Source organism: Rana temporaria, chromosome 5 (assembly GCF_905171775.1).
Source record: "Rana temporaria chromosome 5, aRanTem1.1, whole genome shotgun sequence".
In the NCBI taxonomy this organism is placed as follows: Eukaryota; Metazoa; Chordata; class Amphibia; order Anura; family Ranidae; genus Rana; species Rana temporaria.
In genome coordinates, this window is record NC_053493.1 from 365304950 (window position 1) to 365317258 (window position 12309).

At 44.6% G+C, this 12309-nt stretch overlaps 1 protein-coding gene across 1 annotated transcript in view; it reads left to right on the forward strand.

Moving 5' to 3' along the window:
- VPS13B (vacuolar protein sorting 13 homolog B) overlaps positions 1-12309 on the forward strand; it is a 1252356-nt gene that overhangs the window by 202607 nt on the left and 1037440 nt on the right. The window contains 1 exon segment of the mRNA XM_040354774.1: positions 1343-1467. Within this exon segment, the coding sequence (XP_040210708.1) occupies positions 1343-1467 (125 nt within the window).

Below are 12309 nucleotides of genomic sequence, written 5' to 3' on the forward strand. Positions count from 1 at the left end.
GTGCCCGTTGCTGCCTCCCTGTGCCCGTTGCTGCCTCCCTGTGCCCGTTGCTGCCTCCCTGTGCCCGTTGCTGCCTCCCTGTGCCCGTTGCTGCCTCCCTGTGCCCGTTGCCGCCTCACTGTGCCCGTTGCCACCTCACTGTGCCCATTGCCACCTCACTGTGCCCATTGCCACCTCACTGTGCCCATTGCCACCTCACTGTGCCCATTGCCACCTCACTGTGCCCATTGCCACCTCACTGTGCCCATTGCCACCTCACTGTGCCCATTGCCACCTCACTGTGCCCATTGCCACCTCACTGTGCCCATTACCACTGTGCCCATTGCCACCTCACTGTGTCCGAGTCAGTGTACTTGTAATTTTAACAGGCTGCGGCCGTCCATTCATTGTTTAAAATTTGCGGTTTCCTCCTGGTCCCGTTTTGTGATGGGCGTTTCCCAGCAGCCTATCATGGATGTCTTCTCATCCTCAGACTCAGTTTCCCAGCAGACACCGTGTTTAGTGCATCACAGAACTTCTCTTGTCCGAGGACCGAACACAGTGTCTGCTGGGAAACACCTATCGCAGAAGGGACCAGGGGGAATCCGCGACTTTTAAAATATAGACACTCGCAGCCCTTCAGGTACACTGACTCGAGTATAAGCCGAGGGGGGTATTTTCAGCCTTAAAAAAAAGGGCTGAAAAACTTGGCTTATACTTGAGTATATACGGTACATGTTAAAATAAATCATTGAAAATTAATGCAAGATAGGTGTCTTTATTGACTTGGCTTATAAAAATAGAGGTTTTCGGTGGCCATACTGTCTTCAATACCTAATAGAATCATTGATGTGGAACAAGTATCTGGATGATTTAACATTTCAGACTTCACTGATTGCATGCTTGTTCCAGGGCAGATGACAAACCTGGAACTTGCAGTCTTAAAACATTGGAGACCTGTGTCCATATCTTTTTTCTTATTGGTTAACTGTAACCTTGACAAACCACAGGGGGGCTGGACTGTGGCCAACGGGAGTGGAAATTTTCCTTGCATCAGTGGGAGTAAACATCACCACATTTGGTATTAGGGGGAGGAGTAGTGCCCCATCATTGGTATCATTGGGCAAAATAATGATCCATTGTTGGCGTCAGTAGTAGAAATGATGCCCCATTGTTGACGCCAGTTGGCAATATAATTTATCATATTAATGGGAGGAAGGGCTGGATAAAGGCAAACAAAGGGCTGCGTCCAGCCCTCGGGCCGCAGTTCAGAGAACTCTAGCTTAGATCATACAAGTTTGTGATAACACACTAAAGTTACAATCGATAAATAGGTATAATATGTGATTGATCTATTCTGCAGGTTTTTGGCTTCCAAGCTGGCCTCACTTCTGTTGACAGTAACGGATCTTACTGCAGCCCTGTCCCTGTTATCCCTGCCTTTAGTACAGCTTTGTATGGAAAACTCCTGAGACTGCAGCAATACTGGTAAGATTTGTTGAGTGTTTTATTATTCCTCATTATTTTGGGGAAAATAAGTAATTGCTTTTAATGTTACTTTCAACATACTTATTGGTGTCATTACATTTTCTGGAATTCTATTTAGAATGTGTGTAATTCCTGCCCTGCTGAGGTGCTGCCTGCACACTCATCCTTTAAAACAGTGACGTATATTATTAGACTGGTAGTTTGCTAGGTGCTGAAGATATGCAACTCCTTTTTTTGTTGGGTGACTACATTTGTACCCAGCTAGTCAAATATATAAAATAACTGCAAAATCTGTGCATTATGGAGTGAAGTTCTGTTCAATAAAGGCCTCCATACTTGAAGTCCTGGGAAAGACGTTTAACCCTTTTACGAAAAAAGTGTTTTTTTTTGCGTGTCTTCATAGACGCAGTTAAATGCCCAAATAACATGGCATCATAAATTATGGAATGGAAGGAAACTTCAACTGTTCCCTTTTTTATCCAAAATATATATATATATTTTTTTAAGTACATATATAGTAAGACAGGCAGGTCAGTTCATATTAATCACATAAAGAATGATGAAGGGAATCTGGCTACTAAGGATGGAGAGATGGTGAAGGTATTACATTTATTCTTCTCCTCAGTCTTCACAAGGGAATCGGGGGTATGGGCTTCAGTGACCAAAACTGCAATGTTTATCCTCATGACACGTCACAGGAAACTAACAGAGTCAGAAGTAGACTTGGAAAAACGTAACATTAATTAGTCACCGGGACCAGATGGCTTGCACCCATGGGGCCTTGGGGAACTCGGTCAAATAGTTGCCAGACCATTGTTTCTAATTTTTACGAACAGTCTACTTCCTGGAATGGTACTAGCGGATTGGAGAAAAGCCAATGTTAGTACCAATATTTAAAAAAGGGCCAAGCTACATCCCTGGGAATTACAGACCAGTTAGCCTAACATTAATTGTATGCAAGCTCTTGGAGGGGATAAGGCACTATATACAAGATTTTAGCAATGACAACTGTATCATTAGCAGTAATCGGCATGGATTCATGAAGAATCGTTCTTGCCAAAACAATCTGTTAACCTTCTATGAGGAGGTGAGCTTCCATCTAGATCAGCGGTTCTCAACCTGGGGGTCGCGACCCCCTGGGGGGTCATTTGGCAATTTGCCGGGGGTCGCAAATGTTAGTCCAAACTGTAATGCTGGCCGAGACGGACCCGAAATTACTGTTTACGCCTGAGTCTGTCCGTCTCGGCCAGCAAGACGTCACTTCCGGGAGAGGAGAACCGTGCGGAAGTGACGTTCCGTCGCCGCCATCATGGTACTCTCCTCCGCAGTAAGGCTGTAGTTAGAAGTCGGCAAGCAGAGTTAACCGGAAGTGACGCCGCCGCCATCTTGGTACCCTCTTCCGCAGCAAGGCTACAGTTAGAAGTCAGCAAGCGGACATCTTTTAACACCCACCGAAGTCTTGCAGTTTACACGTATTTTTACCAGTAAACTGAGCTTATATACTATATAAGCTTTATATAGTATATAAGCTCAGTTTACTGGTAAAAATACATGTAAAATACAAGACTTTGGTGGGTGTAAAAAGATGTCTGCTTGCTGACTTCTAACTGTAGCCTTGCTGCGGACGAGGGTACCAAGATGGCGGCGGCGTCACTTCCGGTTAATATAATAGATGGGTTGCTGATGCTGACAGAACACCTGAGGTAACCTGAGGTACTTTGGCAAGCCAGGCACTAAATACCGGTAATTAAGGCATTTTTGTACTGTTTGTCACAGCAGTGTAATTAATACATCGATTTTGATTAAATAAGTCTGACATGACTGTGAAAAATATAATTGTGGTACAATACATATCATTTATATATAAATGTCCCAGTTGGTTCCTCAAAAGTGGTTATTCCGTGTCAGTGCTAGATACATGTTTGGGTGCTATACACTTTGAATATCTAGCACTGACACGGAATAACCACTTTTGAGGAACCAACTGGGACGTTCATATATAAATGATATGTCTTGTTCCATAATAATTTTTTTCTTGCATAGCCACGTCATGTTGGACTTAAAGCGGAGTTCCGCCATTTTTTTTTTTAAGTCCAACATGACGTGGCTATGCAAGAAAATAATTAATATGGAACAAGACATATCATTGATATATGAACGTCCCAGTTGGTTCCTCAAAAGTGGTTATTCCGTGTCAGTGCTAGATACATGCTTGGGTGCTATACACTTTGTAAATAATTTTACTGTTGGGGGTCCCCACAACTTGGGAAATTTCATCAAGGTGTAACAGCACTAGAAAGTTTGACAACCACTGATCTAGATAAAGGAAGGCCCGTAGATGTGGTATATCTGGATTTTGCAAAAGCATTTTATACAGTTCCCCATAAACGTTTACTTTACAAAGTAAGGTCAGTTGGCTGGGACCATAGGGTGAGTACATGGATTTAAAACAAGCTACAGTGGCAAGTTCAGAGGGTAGTGATAAAATGGGGAGTTCTCGGAATGGGCAGGGGTAGAAAGTGGGGTCCCCCAGGGTTCTGTCCTGGGACCAATCCTATTTAATTTATTCATAAACTGCCTGGTGGATGGGATAAACAGTTACATCTCTGTATTTGTGGATGGTACTAAGCTCAGCAGGGAAATAACTTCTCCGTAGGATGTGAAAACCTTGCAAGAAGATCTGAACAAATTAATGAGGTGGGCAACTACATGGAAAATAAGGTTTAATGTAGAAAAATATAAGATAATGCATTTGAGTGGCAAAAATGTTGATGCGATCTATACACTGGGGGAAGAACCTCTGGGGGAATCTAGGATGTAAAAGGATTAGGGGGTCTTAGTAGATGAGTATGCTGTGCAGTTCTGGGCACCAGTTCTCAGGAAGTATGGAGAAAGTCCAGAAAAGGGCAACAAAACTAATAAAGGATCTGGAGGACATTAGTTATGAGGAAAGGTTACAAGCACTGAACTTGTTCTCTCTGGAGTAGAGACACTTGAGAGGGATATGATTTCATTGTACAAATACCGTTTTGTTGACCCTGCAATAGGGATAAAACTTTTCCGTGTAAGGGAATTTAGTAAGGCACGTGGCCATTCACTAAAATGAGAAGAAAAGCGGTTTAACCTTAAACTGCGTAGAGGGTTCTTTACTGTAAGAGCAGTTAGAATGTGGAATTCCCTACCACAGGCGGTGGTTTCAACGGTAGCATCGATAATTTCAAAAAACTATTAGATAAGCACCTGAATGACCACAACATACAGGGATATACAATGTAATACTGACATAAAATCACACATAGGTTGGACTTGTGTCTTTTTTCAACCTTGCCTAAATGTCAAATTAAAGTTGGGGTACAGGAAAATGAAAAATATAGCTTTACATTGTATTGATGTACCTGTATGATAGAAGAAACAGAAGAGGACAGCCTAAGCTCTAACTTTGAAGCTCAAGTCAGTCTATACGGTACATCATGCTGTGAATCTGGGTTCACAGGGTGCTCTGGTAGATTAAGTATCTAAACCAGGAGTCTTCAAACTACGGCCTTCCAGTTGTTCAGGAACTACAATTTCCATCATGTCTGTGAATGTCAGAGTATTACAAACAGTTTAGTCTCTGCTAATTGTTTTTTACATTAAAGTTACGTTGGATTGGAGTGCGGCTGTCCTGATCATCTTTTGTTCTTATTTGCCATGTGCATTGCTAGCACCCTTAGTTCCTGAGAAGAAGATTGCACCCAATAAGACCTGCCTGGAGCTGCAATCTCTGTCTTTGCTAATAGTTTACCACTTTTTCAATCAGCACAGGTTCAATCTAAACCTTAAGGCTGGGTTCACACTTAATTTGGATGCAGCTCACAGCAGGGGTCCAGTGCGTCCCTGTTCTGGGTTTCAGGGATGAATCGGGCCCAAATTTTTGCCTGAACTCAGACCTGAAACTGAGCCAAAGGTGCACAGGACCTCTGTGCAATCCGCTCAGCGGCCGCACCGGAGATCTGTGAACTGCCTCCATTGAGAGCCGGTCACCATCTCCTGTCACAAGTGTGAACCCAGCCTTAAGTGATACTAAACACACACTGTTTAATTTACATTATTTCTTCTATTTCTGTTTATGGATGATGGCAATAAAATTATTTTAATAAAAAAAACATCTACTGCGTTTTCCCCGAAAAAAAGAACTATGTTGATTATCTAGGATGGTTGCAATATAAGGAAAGGAATGGTACCCAGTCACATAGAGTGCTGGGTAAAGGGTTACAAATGGCAAAAAAAATTTGATCAAACTGGAAATTATCAAAAAAAACATGATTTTATTCCATTAACAAATTGTATATTTATTGTATCAAAGATTCCAACTAGAAATAGTGCAATATTCTTAAAAACTGATTGAATGCAATCAAGCAATTGATTAATATTTCCACAAACAGGACAAACCTATAACAATACAAAAAAAACACTGAACAAAGTCCAGACGCATTGAATTAGCCCACAGTCAGTCAACAAATCAACTCATTGAAGTATAATTTGGTGGATTGGGGTCTTGTATAGATCCCTATAATCACAAATTATAAATGGCTGGCTGTGGGTTAGTCCAAATGAATGGAAGGTGTGGGATGGGAGAGATAAGGAGCTAACCTATCGGAGGATAATGGCAGGACCTATCAAGAATTAAGTCAATAAGGTAATGACAGCAAAGCTGGCGTGCTGTACTTGTCCTGATATTTGAAAACACTGATGTACTTTTGTTGTGTAATCCAAAAACTGACAGTCCTTAAAGTGCGCACTGATTGTACCAAATGGGTTCTATAATTGAAGGTAATTATAGTGGTGCTGTAGTTTTAAAGTTACATTTTTTCCATCATGTTTCAAGAGGAGGGCATTTGACAAACATTTTTTTTTTTTTTTTAGACATTTAAGTGCCACCCGCAATATATTTATCAGATATGCTGCAGGTGCATTAAGGTAAATTAATACTTAATGGAGCCGGACACTATTAGATTATAAGTACAAGCTTCAGGGGTTGTGGTTTATGCATTTCATGTGGATATTATCCATACTTTACCACCCAGCAGAAAAGAAGCTTTGATCCGTTGTCTCCATCGGTTCCAATGGCGGCAGGTTTAAATCACAGATTCACTCCTTGTTATCAGGGGTATAGAGAAAGTAGAGGATGTTCACCTTTTTGTGAATTTTTAGCTAGTTCCTCTAGCTCGTGATGGTGCCGTTTCTCGTATTCATGTCCCGCTATCGTAGTTATAGCTGTGGCTCGCTAGGGCTGGTATCTTTCCTCTCTCGGTACATCCCACACAAGTGAGGCACTGGACGAGGCTGCAACATAAGCCCTTCCTCGAAAATAATCCCTAGTTAAAGTCCTTGTAAAACCATGTACTCCATGCTGTAAAAGAATTATATAATGTCCAGTGTGTGTCTTTATCTAACATTATTTTAGAAAAGGCCTTATTTACAACTCATGTGTCCCGGAGCTCTCCTCCTCTTCTCCCGGCTGACGTCAGCGGACCCTCCCTCTGCAGTGCTCGGAGCAGGGCTGACATAAGTAGGGATCTCATTATCTTTTTCAGCAGTGCTCAGAGTGGGGAAGAAAAGCTACAGCTGGTCCATGGGCGTCCGCTGAACTTTTTTCAGGGGGAGGCATCATTTTAAGGTCATCCATGCTTGGTCCCTTTTTGACAGTGTCATGAAGGGGAGGGGCTTGGTCAATATCACATAAAGCGCAGGCATGCAAAGGTTTGAGAAACCTGATGCAACTATCAAGCAACTAGGAACTTTGAATAACAATATCATAAAAAAATGGAGTCCCCCCCCCCCCCCAAAAAGAAATAACCCCTAGGATCAGTGCCAGTTTCTGCAATAACAATCTCCAGCTTTGCTGTCAGTTTCTGCAATAAAAAATCGCCAGCATTGGTGTCAGTAACAACAACAATAACCCCCCACATCGGTGCAGATTTCTAGAATAAAAACTTCAGCATCTGTACCAGTGTACATAATAATGACCCTCAGCACTGGTGTCAGTTTCCTCACTCAAAACTCCCAGCATTGGGTGTCATTTTCTGCAATAATTGCCCCCAGCATAGATGGGAGGATATCAGGTTAGACACTTCCTAATGGCTCAGTTCCTAGGATAAGTAATGTAATAAATAAGTAACTCACTCTGGGGTGACTCTAGTCACTAGTGTAGCTTGCCTGTACTCTGGCAGCGGCTCAGTCTTACTCCCTCTCTGGTGGTTCGGGTACAGCGGGGCTCCCTCTCTGGTGGTTCGGGAACAGCGGGGCTCCCTTTCTGGTGGTTCGGGTACAGCGGGGCTCCCTCTCTGGTGGTGCGGTTACAGCGGGGCTCCCTCTCTGGTGGTGCGGTTACAGCGGGGCTCCCTCTCTGGTTGTGCGGTTACAGCGGGGCTCCCTCTCTGGTGGTGCGGTTACAGCGGGGCTCCCTCTCTGGTGGTGCGGTTACAGCGGGGCTCCCTCTCTGGTGGTGCGGTTACAGCGGGGCTCCCTCTCTGGTGGTGCGGTTACAGCGGGGCTCCCTCTCTGGTGGTGCGGTTACAGCGGGGCTCCCTCTCTGGTGGTGCGGTTACAGCGGGGCTCCCTCTCTGGTGGGGCGGTTACAGCGGGGCGCTCTCTCTGGTGGTGTGGGGTACAGCGTGACTCCCTCTCTGGTTGTGTGGGTACAGCGTGACTCCCTCTCTGGTTGTGTGGGTACAGCGTGACTCCCTCTCTGGTTGTTTGGGTACAGCGTGGCTTTCTGGTTGTTTGGATACAGCGTGACTCTCTGGTTGGTGTGGGTACAGCGTGACTCTCTGGTTGTGTGGGTACAGCGTGACTCTCTGGTTGTGTGGGTACAGCGTGACTCTCTGGTTGTGTGGGTACAGCGTGACTCTCTGGTTGTGTGGGTACAGCGTGACTCTCTGGTTGTGTGGGTACAGCGTGACTCTCTGGTTGTGTGGGTACAGCGTGACTCTCTGGTTGTGTGGGTACAGCGTGACTCTCTGGTTGTGTGGGTACAGCGTGACTCTCTGGTTGTGTGGGTACAGCGTGACTCTCTGGTTGTGTGGGTACAGCGTGACTTTCTGGTTGGTGCGGGTACAGAATGATTCTCTTGTTGGTGCGGGTACATCGTGGCTCTCTGGTTGGTGCGGGTACATCGTGGCTCTCTGGTTGGTGCGCGGGTACAGCGTGGCTCTCTGGTTGGTGCGTGGGTACAGCGTGGCTCTCTGGTTGGTGCGCGGGTACAGCGTGGCTCTCTGGTTGGTGCGGGTACAGCGTGGCTCTCTGGTTGGTGCGGGTACAGCGTGGCTCTCTGGTTGGTGCAGGTACAGCGTGGCTCTCTGGTTGGTGCGGGTACAGCGTGGCTCTCTGGTACGGGTACAGCGTGGTTCTCTGGTGCGGGTACAGCGTGGCTCTCTGGTGGCGTGGGTACAGCATAGCTCTCTGGTTGGTGCGGGTACAGCGTGGCTCTCTGGTGGTGCGGGTACAGCGTGGCTCTCTGGTGGTGCGGGTACAGCGTGGCTCTCTGATTGTGTGGGTACAGCATGCCTCTCTCTGGCTTCCCCTAGCATGAGCACAGTATTCTCTTTTTTTTCCTTTTGTAACCCCCCCCGCAGCAGAGTGCTTGCATGCTTGGGGCTTTAGCATGGTGTCTGTATACACGCTGGGCCGCCACTCTTAAGGGACTACATTTCCCATGATGCCCCCAGTCTTCTGATTGGCCCTCTGCTGTGGCCAATCATGGTGAGGAAAGCAGGAAGCCAGGCGGAGGCACGGCGAATCCAATTAGAGCCGCTCTTTCTTCTAGCTCCAGCTGACAGAGAGGGGGAGGGGGGCGATCGGGGGAGATATACAGTACAAACAGCCTGCAGCTCTCCTCTCCCTGTCACGGCACCGCTGCCGAGTTCACTGGTAAATAGAGCAGCGGCGCAGTGACAGAAAGAGGAGAGCCGCGGGCTGTCTGTACTGTATATCTCCCCCGATCGTCCCCCTCTCTGTCAGCTGGAGCTAGAAGAGAGAGAGAGCAGCTCTAATTGAATTTGTTGTGCCGCCGCCTTGCTTCCTGCCCACTGTTTTCCTCCCAGAGAATCATGTCACTGATTTCTAGGGGGGGGGGGCAAAAGCCCTCCCTTGCCCTATGGAGCGGACGCCCATGAGCGGGTCATGTGAGCATCCAGCGCTGTAAATAAGGTATTTTTTTCAGTGTTGCATAAAGACACACACTGGACATTATATAATCCATTTACCGAGCCGATTTAATTTTATTTTTAAGAACATTAACTAGGGTTTGTTTTGGGGATTACATTGATGCAGACTCCTGAGCCGACAGGGAGGGAGAGGGAGAGAGAAGACTGGACAGATAAGACATCCCCTAAAAATATGCCCTAATGCATTTATTGTAGCCAAAATTAATGTAAGACCCGGTCTTATTTTCTGGGAAAAACGGTAAGTACCTTTTTCCTAATTGATCTAATGAACTCCAGTAAAACTTCTCCAATCACAGAGCGTTTTCACTCATAGAAGCTATAGGAAACGGGCTAAAAGGGTGAGCATTGTCGACACGCTTGACAAGTACCTGTGACAGTTTCAATGCTTGTATTAACACCTGCAGCACCAGAAGATTATGTCTGCGAGAGTATGGGTGGCAGAGGATTTCAGATTTCAACTTATGCCTCGTACACATGACCGTCTGGAAAACTGCCATGAGAGCTTTTGGCCGGGAAAATCGTCCGTGTGTATGCTCCATCGCAGTTTTCCCGACGACAAAACTGACGGGAAAAAAAAGAGAATCGGCTTTCTTTTTTCCCCATCGGGATTCCCGGCTGACTTTTTCTCATCAAGAAAACCGGTCGTGTGTATGCTTTTCCGAGGGAAAAAAACGCGCATGCTCAGAATCTAGTATGAGACGGGAGCGCTCTTTCTGGTAAAACTAGCATTTGTAATGGAGATATCACATTCGTCACGCTGCAAATTATTGCATCATTTAATGCAGTGCATGAAAAGCCTGAATCGTCTATCACCAAACTTTTACTAACACAAGGATCAGCAAAAGCAGCCCAAAGGGTGGCGTTGTTTGAATGGAACTTCCCCATTATAGTCTCGTCGTACGTGTTGTACGTCACCACGCTTTGGACGGGCGGTATTTGGCCTGAACGTGTGTATGCAAGGCAGGCTTGAGAGGAATCCCGTCGGGAAAAACTTTGTTTTTTTTCCTGTCGAGAAAAACGGTTGTGTGTACGATGCATAAGCGAGCTGGCATCAGCACAAGGGACATGTATCATTAAATATAACTACTGTCCCTTGTGCTGATAAAAAATACAACGCATCAACCTAAACGTAGGCTTTAACTTTGAGCATTTATATGAAAGTATTTAACTGTTTCACTGTACATTTGAAGCAATGGCACGTGCAGGGTCCGACAGGCTTTAGTTGTGGCACCTATTTCTTCCATGTCTCAAAACCACCCCAGTTACACTGATAACGCATTAGCTGTTACAGGTGTTTTATAACATGAGCAGGTCACATTTTTTCCTTTTTTTATCTATAATTTCCCATCATGGTTGCACAGTAACATAATCTGCATGTGAGAGAAACTACACTCTGTACGTTCCTTCCACACGTCTTCTGTCTGTTTGCCACAAGAGATCTCCTCATCATATTCTGTATCTGTCAGCAATGCCGACACCTCTGCTGTAAACCTAAACAGCGCAGGGCACCTCTGTTATGTAAACTCCACAATAGCAACGCAAGAGTAATAAAGTAGAAAAATAAATGAGTGCAACAGCAGTCTGCTTAAATGAAGTGTAGTTTGAAGTGAATAAAACTCCAGATGAAACACATCAAATAGCACTTGAACTAAATCGAAGTCAGCGTGAGCGCTGAGAGCTTCATTGAAGTCATGCAGTGAGTGAGAATTAGTCTGCTAGAATAACCTGGTAATGCCATTAAACTCTGAGTCACTCTTCAGAATTATACCACCTGCTTTATTTGCCGTTTCAGATTTTTACATCCCTCCCTCTAACAGTGCACACATGATGCTACATATGTTTTTCCTTTTTCTTTAAAAGGTTGGGGGGGGGGGGGGGGGGCTTGCAATGCAGGCTGATGTAGCTTTTTTTATTTATTTTTTACTTTTTTTCTTTTATTATAAAAAAAAGACATTTTATGAACTGTTATGGAATCCCTCAGGTGGTATGTTTTGAGTTAACAGCGAAAATCCCAACTTTATTTCTGACATAAATCAGCTTTGGAGCGTTCAGATTGTGCGGCAAAGTCCTGCACACATTCTGCATTAAGCAGTTGCGATGCTGCGGCCCACAATTCGTTTTTCATTATTAACTAGCACAAAGCAAGCGTGACATTTTGGTAAACAGGCCCATGTGAAAATATTTTGTCTCCCTGTACTTCGTGCAGATTTGTTTTCAGTTGGGGAGGGAGATGTTATGTTTTATGTTTGTTGTTGAATGTCCCTGGCATCTGTGTTTTATGATTTATTGCATTCAAATGTTTGTGATTTTGATTGTTTTAGTCTTTTGCTTTAATAACCCCCACAGACTTGTGGAATTAGTTTTCCGTGCATTGGTGTGACCAGAATATAACTAAATATGGCCTGTTGTTTAACAAAAGATAAAGGCAACTGTTGCCATTTTTAGTACAGTGATGCCTGGTAGATTGGAGTAATGACTTCTGGGTAAATGCCATTTCTTTCTTCATTGGGCAAAATAAAGATATTTTTGGGACAAGACGGTTATACTACTGCCTACAGGCGACTGGAGATTAGCAACAAAACTGTTAGTCGGCTCCATCATGGTTCTTTTTTTTTTTTATGTTTTGGGTGAATAA